Raw genomic sequence first — 15,149 nt, 5'->3', positions numbered from 1 at the left:
GTCTACCTGACACAGAGCCGAAGGCTCTGCTATAACTGTGCGGTCTGCCCTGACTGACATTAAGTCCCTACTGGCTCTCGGAGAACGGCTTTGCCCTCGTGGGCCGTGGCTAGCCTGGCTCGGCTCGCAACAAGTGCAGAGCGGTGAACAGAATGTTTTGTTCTTAATCGGTTCAGGAACGCTATGTTGGCGGCGGAACACAAGAACGGAAACGTTAAATATGCTGGTTCTGCTCGGAGCGAACCGATTGAAAAATAATTTTGTTTTTAAGCCTTGCTCCTATGTTACAAAACCTGCCTCCACCTACAGTACATACGCTTGACCAAAAATCTCAGATGTATTGCTTGCGTTGTGTGTGTGTGTGTATACATGCATACATTTATGTGTGTGTGTGTGTGTGTGTGTGTTGCAGGTGGGACAGTGAGTGTGATTCTGGGCCTGTCCTCGTTCTACTCCATCATCCTGTCGGGGGCTGTGGCCATCATCTACACCCTGCTGGGAGGGCTGTACTCTGTCGTCTACACAGACGTCATGCAGCTCATCTTCGTATTCGTCAGCCTGGTGAGAGGGGAGGGGGGGGGGGATGAGAGGGGAAGGGGAGGGGGGGGGGGGGGAGTGACAAGGAGATGAAGGAGAGAGGGATGAGATTTGTATGGGAGGGAAGGAGGGAGCGTTGAGGACGGGGGTTGGTAGGATGGAGGAGATGGGGACCCAGACAGAAATATATATATATATATATATATATATATATATATATTATTTCTTATATCCGGCCAGAATCGGTGTAGAGGTGCGGTGCAGACCAGGGGCGGATGTGGTTCCTACGCGGATCTGCTGGACTGTGGGTGGATTCGGCCCAGTGTCAGCTGCTCTCTGGGGCAGGTGAATGGGTGAATGAGAGGCCATTGTAAAGCGCTTTGGATAAAAGCGCTGTATAAGTGCAGTCCATTTACCATTTAGAAGATACTACTCCGGAGCTGCCTCGCTTTGCCCAAAATTAGTGCCCTCTATTTTCCGCTCTGTACAATATAGCTACAGTAGCTTGCCAACGTTAGCCAAACCAAGCATTCAGACGGGAACTTGACAACCACAAAATGTCTGTTATGTTCTCCTACAGTCACTTAAAATTAGTGTGTTCTATTGTCCACCTCGTACAATAGTACAAACCTAGCTGGGACTTAGATGTGATGCAAATTTTTGCTATGTTATACTCCATTCACTTATGCTAACAACGTTAGCGATCAGAACAATTGCATGAAAATGTCTTCTTGTCGATATAACAGTCAGTAAAATCGAGCAAATGTCAAGAGGTGGACATCATTGAATTCTTCTCGGCCTACAGAATCTAGCAATGTGCTTTTGAACAGTATGGAGTCGGTTATTGTCATTATAAGCACAGAGAATAACTGCCCTTCCACCACCATTTCCCCATTCATTGTCTGGTGCCTGGTTCTGATTTCAGGTTCTGGGGAGGCAACGGGCATTTAATAGACTAAATGGTCCGGCCAGTTACTGATTGTGTGCTCCAACGGGTATCAGAACTATACTCCTCAAAAAAGTTCAGAAACATTATTTCGGTCTATTATTTCTCCCCTTTAGTATTACCAAGTGGTATTGTATTATATATCGTTGAAAAGCATGATTAGTCACCTTTACAATGAGGTACAACTTGTAAGGATCATGCATTCTTGGAATGAGCAACACAGCTAAATGTGTGTGTAGGGTAGTGCCCAAAAATGTGCCAGAATCCCCGGCAATATTCTTCTGTTGGTATTCACTCTTGTTTTGAGTTGCTTTGTGGATTGGACTCTACCACAGACCACACATCATTCATTTTACACTGTCAGGGACCTCAGTAGCGTGTGGAAGATCCATATGCAGCCACAACAGAAGAATATTGCAGGGGATTTTGGGGACGCTACCCATACGTTTAGCTGTTGCTCATTCCACGAATGCACGATCCTTACAAGTTGTACCTTACTGTAAAGGTGACTTATCAGGCTTTCCAACGATTAAAAATAAAATACCAATTTGTATTATTAAAGGGGAGAAATAATCGATCCAAATAACCTTTTTGAACTATTTTTTGAAGAGTATAGTTAACACTGTTAATCCACCCTTCATCTATGTCTGTGTCTGTTACAGAGTTTGAAGTCCAGATGTGTGAGGTTGTGTGGCTTTGTTTTTCAGTGGCTCTGCATTCCCTTCCTGTTTCTCAACCCAGCATCGTCACCCTCTGATGTCACACTCTCGACTATTTACAACCAATCGCTGCAGGCCCCCTGGTTGGGCGAACTGAAGCTTGAGGATGCTGGGAAATGGACAGATGAGCTGCTCCTTCTGGTTAGATTTACTGTGGGGCGTGTGTGTGTGTGTGGGGGGGGGGGGATTGGTATACAGACCCCAATCAATTAGCCTACTTTTCCCACGGTGTCATTCATGCCCTTCCATCCCCCAAACGTGACAACAACAAACACCACACAGACGTAAGAAATAGCACACAGAAACATAAATCATCCCAATTGGCTACAACAGTAACCATCGCTACAGTACGATACATCACATGGTAGCTTCAAGGCTTACACTCTCTGATGTGTGTGTGTGTGTGTGTGTGTGTTTATGTGTAGTCAGTAGGAGGACTGACCTTCCAGTGCATGTACCAGCGGATCCTCTCCGCGGCGTCGCCCGCTCAAGCGCAGGTCACGTGCTTCGCCGCCGCCGTCCTCGTCATCATCATGGGTGTCCCCTCCGTCATCGTAGGAGCTGTGGCAGCCTCTACAGGTACACACTGCACCCCTCTACAGGTACACACTGCACCCCTCTACAGGTACACACTGCACCCCTCTACAGGCACACACTGCACCCCTCTACAGGTACACACTGCACCTGTACCTCTGACCCCCCCCAGCCCTCAGCCTCACCACAGACCCTGTCACTGCTGAGAAACACTTCCACATGACCCCTGAATGTACTGTATAGGATGGACCACACTCACATATCACACCGCACACACCATATACTGTGATAGTATTTTAAACTGGTCTAGTCAAAAGATTTACCAAGATACGTTCAAAAGGTTAAGTCTGGTTTATTGTGAAAAACAATACGTGCGCAAGGACTTCCTGAACAACGCAACAAAGGTGGTTTCGTCAGAGAAGTGAATTCAGCCTCTTCTAGCTGTGGCTTATATGCAGTCAAAACAAAGGTACAGTGCTTCCAGGATGTGATTGGCTAACTCATTGCACGTCATGAAATGGCAGGCGTGGCCAAGAGTACAGACATGTGACAAACAAAGAAAATGAATGGCAGGCGTGGCCAAGAGTAAAGACATGTGACATGAGAAAAAGGCGGTAGTTTCTAAGAGGGACAAAGGAACAACGGATGGTTATTCTGGAGCAGACAGATGGCCTTCTGGAAGCCATTTTGTATGTTAGCACAGCTATGTGAATACTTAGGGGGAGGTGATGAATTACAAGAGAAGTGAGAGGACAAAGGTTTAAGGTGTTTGGATGTAAATTCCTGGACAATACACACACACACACTCACTGTATATGCACTGACCGCACTACTTTTTGTATATAGTTGCTTCCTCTTTGCACTGTCCCGTCTTTGCTCTGTCCTGTCTCGTCCCTGCACCCTGTCCGATGTTGTCTCCATGTTATGCACCACGACCGAAAGCAAAGTCCTAATACATGTTGTGTATGTTGAAAAACTGCATGGCAATTAAACAAATTCTGATTGTATTTGATAGGCAATCCTGAAACCAGCTGCATGAATACATATTATTATTATTATTATTAATAATAATAATAATAATAATAATAATTTAAAAGTATATAATGCCTTTCACAAGACCCAAGGACGCTATACATAGTCATAGAAAGAGACAAGACAGACTGACAGCAAACAGACCAGAACACAACAACACTGAGACTAACTGGCTAACTAGCTAGCTAGCTAGCTAGCTAGCTAACTAACTAACTAACTAACTAACTAACTGACAACTAGCGAACTAACTAACTAACTAAATAACTAGTTAACAAACAGACAACTAACTAACTAACCGGCTGACTAATTCCTAGCTAACTACCACTAGCACCCACATGCACCCATTTACCCTCTCTCACTCAATCCCCCCCCTCCACCCCACCCCCAGATTGGAACCAGACATCGTACGGTCTGCCCTCTCCGTTTGAGCGGGGGCAGGCTGGGAAGGTCCTGCCCCTGGTGCTGCATCACCTCACGCCCCACTGGGTGTCCGTGATCGGCATCGCGGCGGTGGCGGCCGCCGTCATGTCCTCCGTGGACTCTTGCCTGCTGTCCTCCGCATCCATGTTCACTCGCAACGTCTACAAGGGCTTCCTCAGGACTCAGGTGTGTATGTGTGTGTGTGTGTGTGTGTGTGTGTGTGACGCCTCCTTTAGTAGCTTTGTTGATCTACTGTCCTTCACATGTTTTAAAAGTAGAGAGTAGTCTTGGGAGACCCCATGATAAATATTACTGGGCCTCCACAAAGCCTAGAGGCAGCCCTCCATCTGGGTCTTGTAGTTGTGATCGTATTTTAGACTGGTCTAGTCCAAAGATTTACCAAGATACGTTCAAAAGGTTGAGTCTGGTTTATTGAATGAAATCAAATACTTGCGCAAGGACTTCCTGAACAACGCAAACAAAGGTGGTTTGTCAGAGAAGTGAAGTCAAAGAAGTCATGCCCAGTCTTATATTCAAGCGAAACACAGGTACGGTGCTTTGAGGATGTGATTGGCTAACTCATTGCACGTCATGTGAAATGGCAGGCGTGGCCAAGAGTATAGACATGTGACAACAAAGAAAACAAAAGTCTGAATCAGGACGAGGAAGACTAAGGTGGGGCCCTTCTGACTTAAACAAAGAGATGAGGAAGAGCTATGCAGAGTGTGTTTACAATTACAAAAGAGGGAGAGTTGAGGTGTTTTACATGACTGAAACTGGGTTTTGCAGGGGACTTGGGGGGAGGTGATAAATTACAAAGACAAAGGCTTAAGGTGTTTGGATGTAAATTCCTGGACAATCCCTCATTTGTGCCTGAACAGGCACACAAAAATAAAATATAAAATCCAAACACAGTGTAAACAGTCAGCTATGCTATACATGTGGAAAGGAAATAATCTCTCCACTAGGTGGAAACTTTAATTATTTTCTCTCAACGTGCAAAATCACACACCAAAACCCCTTGCTTCAGAAATTTGACAGGAAACAAGATAAAAAATTGACATGATTATATACTATTTATAGTCTAAGAGTGGACAACCATTCACCAAAAAACAAACTTGATTTAACAAGGCAAAAAAATAAAAAATAAAATGGTTACCAGTGTAAGAGGGGCAAAAAACCTCTTGGTCAATTTAGAGGAAAAACCCAAACTTATTTATCAACTCATGTTTCAACAATTGCAACTCTTGTAAACAAATATGATATTTTCCAGATTATTTCAAAGTTCATTCACTCTTGTGAATAATCGCATGTGATGTCCTATGGAACATAGATTCCATGTGTGCGTCTCTGAATGTTTAATGTAGGTTCCAGTGTGTGCGATCAGAGGTGCAGTCCGATTGCTCATCAGAGGAGAGGAGAGTGTGGCGGTGACTGTCTGTCAAGGTCACTCTTGTTCACAGTGTATCCCAACAGTCATTTAGGTGACACTTCTCTTTTGGGCAATAGAATGTCATTTGGGGAATGCAAGGCGTCTTCTCTTCTAGATCGCAACTTCAATGTCGCGTTGATTGAATCAGTTATGTTCAATGTTAGTGTGTGCAGGTGTGTGTGCGTGTGTGCATCTTGTGAGGAGGTGACCAGCAAGGTCATTTTTCCTCCGATTCCTCGTCAGAGGAGAGGACAGTGTGATGGCCCATGGTTATGGCCTCTGAGCCCTCTGGTTCAGCTGCATTCTGATCTCCTGGTGTTTGCGATCCCCTGGTGGACCGTCCTCTGCTGCTTGGACCCGTCGGCAATGCTTGCATGGATCCACGAAGTCCTCTTCAGATCGCTGTCTGCGTGGTGAGTAGAAACTGGTACGGCCCGAGCCACCTCGGCGAGTTCCAGCTCCTTCGTCTGTGGTCGTGGACCAGGACCCAATCCCCAGGAGAGATGTGATGCAGGAACCCCTCCTTAGCCTCAGGAAATGGCGGTCCTCACTCTGTTGGAGACATCTGTTAACATCCTCCGCCACCCCTGTTTTTGAAACATGATCTGGCCCGTGGGCTAGTTTGAAAGCATAATGAAAACATGAACGAGGTAGTACAGGTTTGTCATTAGGCCCTAGATACAGGTTAGTTTGGTGGTGGAAATGTGCACTTAGTCCTTCATTTCTTTTTTTTTCTCCGCAGGTGGAGCAGATGCTTGTAGGTCAGAAATGTCTGCCGGGGACAGTGGAGGAATCTTGTCAGGGTCTGTGGATGGTAGAGAGTATAGAAAGCACAGGGGAGGAAGCAGAGACAGCCGCAGCTTTTGCAGCGAGCTCTCGGAGGGTGAGGAGGGAGTCCCTGTCCTGGTTCAGCAGGGTGAAGGTGCGGTGGGACACCACACAGCCAGGGCGCCAGCAGCACGTACAGGCTCTTGAACTGAACCCGGTCCATCCCTGTACTGCTCCACGTAGGGTCGGCCCGGGTCGTGCTGCTGGAGGGCTCACCTCGGCGCTCCCGCTCCCCCAGCACAGGCTGATGAAGGGCTCCGTCTGTGGATCCACAGATGAGAGAGACAAACAGAGACAAAACAGAAGAGCAAAAAGAGAGTCCTCTGGTCTGGTCTCCCTGTTCCCCTCTTTGGTCAGGAACGGTTATTCAAAATCTGTTGGAGATTCTCAGAAATATGGTTAAGCGCAAGCTCCTGCTTTGGGGAAAAATGTTGTTATTCAGTCAGGAAACTTAAACAGGGTGTCTGTTCAAGTGTCATTTTAGAGCCAGTCTGCAGTAGCCTACAGTGACATCAGGGGCAGCGTTAGAATGACTTTAACACGCCCAGTCCCCAGTCATGATCAAGGCAATTGGATTTGGCTCTAGCATTTCTCTTGCGATTTTATGAAAATAAAATACGCTATATTCTCGTCTCAACAAAACAACACCCCCTAAGGGTGAAAGCAAAAATTTCCTGAAGTCAGGATAAAAATAGAGATGGGGCAAAGAAAATGACACTAAAATGAACTGGCTTCATTTACAATTAACTAATCAAAGAACTCCATCAAAGCTTCATTTGTATAGCTAAAAATTTGTATATCTAAAACCTCCCTCTTCTGCATTTGAGGACAGAGTATTTGGGCACTGCTCCTGTTTCATACTTATCTGTCGCTCACAGTGAGTTGGTGACATGGCGTTGGTCTTGTATCTCACGAACCCCAGATCGCCCATCTGTAGGGAAACAGGCCGGTAACTTCCATCTGCACCTCCGGTCCTGTGCCCGCCTCCTGGTTCGGCATTCACCCATCACTCCCGGAACGACAGTTGTCTGTAAAAAACCACTCAGAAAAAACACTCAGGCCCGATGAATGTGCCTCAAACTATAAACATGAGATATTTAACATACTCATTTAAAATATATATAAATTGGGTTATGAGATGCTGCATTCAGATTAAGACACTGGCAACCCTTATCTATTCCCCCCACTATTATGCACAAACCTTATGTTTTAAGCTACATATCAGAAAGAGAGACAAAACAAACAACAGTTAAACAGACCAACAGCAGGTTCCAATGTCCCCAGGAAGGCATGATCCAGGCTCCTCAAAGACCTGCCGCCCAGGGTCCATAGCACCTGAAAATTAAGACTCAAAACACAGACTGGGTTCAATAGCAGAGGAGAAGGCCTAGAGCCAACTCCTCAAAACACATTATCATTATATGAATGAAAATTCATACAGTAGAATGCATAACACGAACAGCTTATGGCCATTCATTGACTATTGAAACAACTCCTGAATCAAACACCTATTCAACCCTGTCAGACTTTTGAGTTCGCTCTACATCTATTTTATCCTGTTTATTTACCTTAAAAATTAAAACTCTCTATCTTGGCTAGTTTAAAATCTCCCTTATGGGTTGTTCAAGGGAACTCCAGCAGGTGGCGCTCGACCCCAAAATCGGAGGCTCTTCCTTCCGGCCCTGTTCGGACAAATACCTCGTAGAAAGAAGGGGCGTGGCTAATGGCGCAACAAGTCGAGGGGGGAATCTAATTTTAAATCAGAGTTATTCTGCTGGGGAAATGGCGGAGAGACTGTTTGCTGAATCTCCTTATCTTTCCTTCCTGACCTAAAAAAAAAACTCTCGTTCTACTCTCCCAAATCTTAAAAACAGACCAGTCTAGAGAATTAACAGTCTTTTCCCTTAACCCTCTAGCTGAGCCCGAATCTTAGAATTTAACACTAAAATGTCAGATGTGGATGTAAGAAATCGAAAATGCTTTAGCACATAACGAAATTCTGCCAACAAACGCTCGCAGAGTAATGCTTCAGCGCAACAATCTTCTCAGGCTAGCAGTAGAATCCTGTGACCTCCTCTAGCCCTATGTTATTAGCCGGGGTTACATTGACACCTAGTGGTGCTCCCAAAATGTTGCATGTATGACCCGGAAGTTGTCTTTGGCAGCGCGGGGAAATTTAAAGAAACAAATCCCAAATAATCACGACGCAGCCTAAAACCCCAAAACAGCAATGAAAGGAAACCTTATAGTTAACTCACGGCGGGAAAGAACATTAAGACACATTAAATTCGCTTAGTACTCACCCAGTCAGCGAAGTGCTTTGTTCTCTTCTGGCTCAATGGCGGAACACCGCGATAGCGGAGTTTTCCTTATCTCCTAGGCAACCAGCTAGCTAGACTACTGGGAATCTAGCAGAATTTTAACAGTCTAAAAAGGGTACAAAACAATACTTTACCTGGATCCATGGCGCGCATAACAAACAATAATCAAGAGCCGAGGCTCAAACAGTGAACACATAAGACATAAGACGAAAACAAAAACTTACGTTACAAACAAGCATGCTCGGCTGCACTAGCAATTTGGTCCAGGCTAAACCTTCCGTTTAGATCCTACCAAATTGTACAGCCACTTGGTGAAAACTAACGCTCGTTAGGTTTACCAAGTCACCCGGGAACAAAGGGACAACGTTTCTCCAAGAAACGCGGATTGGAAACACCAATCACTCCCGTAGCTACCATCTTGTTGGTAATCGTTCTTCAACGAACATCAACAATCACTTCGAAGCTAGTTGGCAATCGTGCTAACACGAACATCAACAACGGGGCTTAAGCTAGTTGGTATCGTTCTTGAAACGAAACATCAACAATGAGGCTTAAGCTAGTTGGTATCGTTCTTGAAACGAAACATCAACCATGCTCTTCCTACCCTCGGTAGGACTAAATACCCACGCTGGGGTTTTCTGTTTTCAAACAATCCAGACCAACAAGCTGAACCAAATCAAGGCAAATACAACTCAGAACCACAAGAGGGTTCGTTTAAACGTACCTGTGCGCTTCAAGAATCCAGTGGAAGAACTGAGGAAATAATCTCGGCTGGCGCTCTAGCGCAAGAGAGAAAATTGATTTTCCAACGCCCACTATGGACCGACACGTCTGCCGATCAGTCCTATCCACTGGAATCCCGAAGCAAACGCAGGCAGTGCTCCCATTCCCGTTCGCCAAACTGTGATCGTATTTTAGACTGGTCTAGTCCAAAGATTTACCAAGATACGTTCAAAAGGTTGAGTCTGGTTTATTGAATGAAATCAAATACTTGCGCAAGGACTTCCTGAACAACGCAAACAAAGGTGGTTTGTCAGAGAAGTGAAGTCAAAGAAGTCATGCCCAGTCTTATATTCAAGCGAAACACAGGTACGGTGCTTTGAGGATGTGATTGGCTAACTCATTGCACGTCATGTGAAATGGCAGGCGTGGCCAAGAGTATAGACATGTGACAACAAAGAAAACAAAAGTCTGAATCAGGACGAGGAAGACTAAGGTGGGGCCCTTCTGACTTAAACAAAGAGATGAGGAAGAGCTATGCAGAGTGTGTTTACAATTACAAAAGAGGGAGAGTTGAGGTGTTTTACATGACTGAAACTGGGTTTTGCAGGGGACTTGGGGGGAGGTGATAAATTACAAAGACAAAGGCTTAAGGTGTTTGGATGTAAATTCCTGGACATAGTCATGTCAGATATCAAGGAAATAACTTGGACGGATTGTAAGGAGGCTTGAGTGGAATTGAGAGTTTTATTGGGTCTCATTCACTAACGAATTTAAGTATTTTAGTACTTAAACTAAAACGGAAGAGCAGTCTTAAGTAGTCTACAGGAGTATGGACAAATTCATGCGAATGTTCATTTAAAATCATTTGTGATTGCGTTTACTTCAAATCTACAGTTGTATAGCATTATAGGAATGCGCGTGCACAGAGCCACAGAATGCGTCCATGGGCAGAGGTCTGTGCTCTCCTCGGGGCGGCTGTAGAGCTCATGAGGTAGAGCAGGTCGTCCAATGATCGTAGGGTTGGCGGTTCGAATCCCGGCTCCACCTGACTAGCTGTCGAAGTGTCCTTGGGACAAGACACTGCACCCCAAATTGCTCCCAGTGAGCAGGCTAACACCTTGCATGGCAGCTGCTGCCATAGGTGAATGGGTGAATGAGAGGCCTTCATTGTAAAGTGCTCTGGATAAAAGCACTATATAAGTGCAGTCCATTCACCATTTACCATCCTCTCTCTGAGCGTCATTTCTAGCTAGTAATATAAACAGCTAAAGAATTCCAAAACCTGTTTTGTCCTGTGTCTCTCCCCCACCCCTTGCCCCCCCCCAGGCATCGGACAGGGAGTGCGTGTGGGTGATCCGGATCACCGTCCTGGTAGTGGGGCTGTCCGGGACCGGCCTGGCCTTCACAAACAACAGTGTGGTTGCCTTGTGGTTGGTCAGCGGAGACCTCATGTACACCACCATCCTCCCTCAGCTCATCTGGGTCCTGCACTGCCCCTTCACCAACGTCTACGGCGCCACCACCGGCTACCTGATGGGGGCGCTACTGAGGCTGCTGAGTGGGGAGCCCCTCTTCCACATGCCCTGCCTCCTCCTGTTCCCGGGATGGAGGGAGGACGAGGACGGGGTGGTGCGGCAGTACTTCCCCTTCAGGACGGCGTGCATGCTGCTGGCTCTGCTGGTCATCCCCCTGGCCTCGTGGCTGGCCCGTCTGGCCTTCACACACCTGCTGCCCACTTCCTGGGACCTGCTGGGGATGCTGGGAAAGGAGGGGGAGCAGGGGTGGGGTATGGAGCAGGCGGAGGGGGCGGAAGAGCCGGCCGTCACAGAGAACCTGCTGGCTCTCTCCAGCACCAGCTGCTAGTGGTGGGGGGGGGGGTAACTTCAACAGCGTCTTTTGCTTCACCTGTCAAATCGTTTTGAAACCGAACCCAGTGATCGGTAAGAATCTATGGCTGAGGCTGAAAGCCAAAGGTCTGGGTTCACGGGTTAGGGCTGGGGGCTAGGCGGTTTTCTCTGCTGCTTAATTCTGTTTTGTCGCTGTTGGTGTCTGTGATTGGCTGAGCAGGGCTGGCGTTGGGGTGTGGCCAATGGGGCAAGGTCTGGCAGGGTCGAGTTGTATAAATGATGATTTGTTTCTATCTGACTTTATCTGACACTGTCCCTACTTGAACAAATAAAATTAATTGAATTGAATGTGTATCATACTGTGTTTTCCATGTGAACTTTTATTATAAAACAGTCTTTTACAAACATCCTGACTAAGCACTAACCCTGTGTGTGTGTGTGTGTGTGTGTGTGTGTGTGTGTGTGTGTGTGTGTGTGTGTGTGAGAGAGAGAGAGAGAGGGGGGTATATAGGTTAGTGTACATTGAGAGTGTGTGTGTATGTGAGAGAGTATACTATAATATATAGGTTAGTGTACATTGACTGTGTGTGTGTGTGTGAAAGAGAGAGTATAGTATAGTATATAGTTCATCATCGATTCGGCAAGATGGCGCTGATCAAAATGTTTCAGGGAGTAAATCGTAGCTTGGCCTCTTGATACACACCATGGATGTATTAATAGAACAATAGAAGATACACACACACGCACACACGTGTAACAGGATTAATATTCTTCCACTAGATTTTCTTATTGTATAACTTTAATTATTATTATTAGGGGCCAGGCAGCATAGCTGCCGGTACCCTATTGTATTTGCCAATATTATTATTATTCCCCATCTTCCACTGAAGTCTGTCTTCCCGTGGACAAAAAAATCACCAAACTTTGCACATAGCTCCAGTCCTATACCCAAAGTCCTCAACCTGCATTGTAGGTCAATAAACCTGAAGGTGGCGCTACACCAACAGTCTAAAGTTTAAAACTTTAAAAAATCATTACAAATCAGCCATAGGGCTATCACTGTAAAACCATCACGTGAACGTGGTCCCAAGTGAGACAACTGTAAAAAACAACAACTGTAAAACATATCAAACCTATCTTCTCCCACATTTTTTGTCCAATTGAGACCAAAATGTATATTCTGTATCTTCAGACTGTCCTTACCAAACAATCCTCACAGATTTTTTAATTATGAAAAATTGAGCAACAGTTTTACTGTTAACAATTCTGCATACAGTTCCTACAAATTCTTGACAAATCAATGTCTGATCATCCTCATAAAAAGTTACAACATTGGCAACATATCCAAGATGTAGTGTGCTTTTTTTCAGAATTTTATGTCAAAAAATGATTTTTTACAGTATTCTGAATTATAGCCTCAAATGGTCAATGGAAAAGATTATCTAAACCTAACTCCTCCAACATTTTTTTTTCAATTGCAACCAAAATGCATACCCTGCATCATCAGACAGCCCACACCAAATGATCCAGGCAGATTTTTTAAATATCAAAAACTGAGTGCATGATGCATCAAAATGTTTTACTATTAGCAATACTGTACATTTACTACAAATTCTCCAATAAATAAATCTCCAATGTTCATAAAAAATCAGGGCAAAATTGTCATTACAGGGTAGATGTAGTGTGATTTTTTTCAGAATTTTATCTCAAAAATTGCATTTTTGGAAATATGTTTAATTCTGTCCTCTGAAACCAACACTTCATACAGAGAAAACTACACTACCCACAATCCAACGCAAGCTCCACCAATCAGAGACGTCGCTGTTGGCAACTCTACCCAGCCCCCGCCGAGTATTACAATGACTAAATTAATTGATTGGCCACTGACTGAGCACACAGCTGCTGAAGTTAATGTTCAATTATGAAGAAAAGCAAACAAAACCTGTAAAAATGAATATACATATCTCATCCCACATTTTCAATCAATTAACACCAAACTTGATACACTGAATCTTCAGACTGTCATTCATAAACTCATTAACCAGATTGTTGAATTATCAAAATTGAGCTTACAATGCATCAACATGTTTTACAATACACAGTACTGTCAGCAGCTTTCTTTCCTTTGTTGTATATTATGAGACTCAGCCACTCATCCACATTCTGAAGGGCATACCATCATTATATGATGCAACTTTTCCTAGTCATTATATGATGCAACTTATCCTTTGTTTCAGTGTGTATACTTTAATCAACAAACATCTTTTCACGTGGGCTTTTACATATACCACACGTTCAGTGTTTTATGATGAAACCGATTATGACCTCTTATCCTGCACCCTGGTGACTGTCTTAGTCAATTTGTGAAGCCAAATGTGAGTTGTTGCTAATTAGCTCAGTGAGATAGAGGATGTTGCTTGGTGTCAGAGGTTACAAGTTCAATCCTCTACTGATGCAAAATGAACATTGGAATGTCAACTTTTTTATTGTCTTCCTATTCTCTCGCTTATTGCTCCTAAACTTGTCTGAAATTGAGTTTCTGCACGCCTTTTATTTTAATTGGTTGATTTATTTTTACAGGGCTGGGGATTGGTTTTGGGGTATCTGGGGGCGTGCTCTTGTGGGGTTAACTGTCTTCACATCTATATTTCTTGCCCTTTTGCTGAATATATGGATGCGACAAGGATGGATGCCAACGAGTAACGAACTATTGCCAGAGGCTAATGTGTTCTCGTGCCCTGCCTACATGTCCATGCAGGTCCATGCAGGAGCAGTTTACAATAAAATATCTTTGAATGCACGTCCTCCTCCAGTGCTCCATTAACAACACAACGCAGATTGAGCCTGGCTAGAACTGGTGCCATGACCCGTTGTTGAATATTGTTGATTTTCAGAGGTCAGCCGCCATCTGTTCAGCTGCTGCCGAACACCGAGGTTGCTACCATTCTGGGGACATCGTGTTGCATCTGGACAGTGCGCATGCATGGACTGCTTCTCACAAGTCAACATTTGAGTCAGCGCTGAGTTGGCTACAATACAGTAGGCTTTCCTTACGTTTATGTAGTGCAATTGACCTATGGTTGATTTAGAAATCCCTATTCTATATCTTATCTTTATTATATAAATATCTTATTTCTGTTTTATATATATATCTGTTGTATCTTACATTTTAAGAACTTTGGTCAGGATTTTAGTGCATTAAGAGTGGGGTTTAAAGTGTTTATTATTTCACAATACTATGGTCAGTACTGACTAGGCCTACTGTGCCTATGTCTATGTTTTATTAGGGGCCAGGCAGCGTAGCTGCCGGAACCCTATTGTATTTGCCTATATTATTATTATTATTATTACTATTATTATTATTCTCCATCTTCCACTGAAGTCTAACTTCCCGTGGACAAAAAATCACCAAAATTTGCACAAAGCTCCAGTACTATACCCAAAGTCCTCAACCTGCATTGTAGGTCAATAAACCTGAAGGTGGCGCTACAGCAACAGTCTAAAGTTTAAAACTTTAAAAAAATCATAACAAATCAGCCATAGGTGCTATCACTGTAAAACCACCACGTGAATGTAGTCCCAAGTGAGACAAAACTTTCACACGCTTTGACCTTGCAGGAATTTTGAAGTCCATCACTCTGATTTCTTCATAAACTGTAAAACCTATCAAACCTATCTCCTCCCACATTTTTTGTTCAATTGACACCAAAATTGATATACTGTATCTTCAGACTGTCCTTACCAAAGGATCCTCACAGATTTTTGAAATATGAAAAATTGAGCCCACAGCACATCAAAAAGTTTCACTGT

At 44.3% G+C, this 15,149-nt stretch overlaps 1 protein-coding gene across 1 annotated transcript in view; it reads left to right on the top strand.

The window, feature by feature from the left end:
- LOC311324165 (high-affinity choline transporter 1-like) overlaps positions 1-11,355 on the top strand; it is a gene marked incomplete at both ends in the record, with an annotated part of 34,549 nt that extends 23,194 nt beyond the window's left edge. The window contains 5 exons of the mRNA XM_084456568.1: positions 413-561; positions 2,191-2,343; positions 2,628-2,781; positions 4,157-4,374; positions 10,819-11,355. Of these exons, the coding sequence (XP_084312694.1) occupies positions 413-561; positions 2,191-2,343; positions 2,628-2,781; positions 4,157-4,374; positions 10,819-11,355 (1,211 nt within the window). The remainder of the gene's footprint in view (positions 1-412; positions 562-2,190; positions 2,344-2,627; positions 2,782-4,156; positions 4,375-10,818) is intronic.
- Between the last annotated feature and the right edge of the window lie 3,794 nt (positions 11,356-15,149).

Source organism: Borostomias antarcticus (genome assembly GCF_949987555.1).
Source record: "Borostomias antarcticus genome assembly, chromosome: 1".
Lineage (NCBI taxonomy): Eukaryota > Metazoa > Chordata > Actinopteri > Stomiiformes > Stomiidae > Borostomias > Borostomias antarcticus.
The sequence above is the reverse complement of the archived record's forward strand: the minus strand, read 5'-3'. Positions and strand labels throughout refer to the sequence as shown.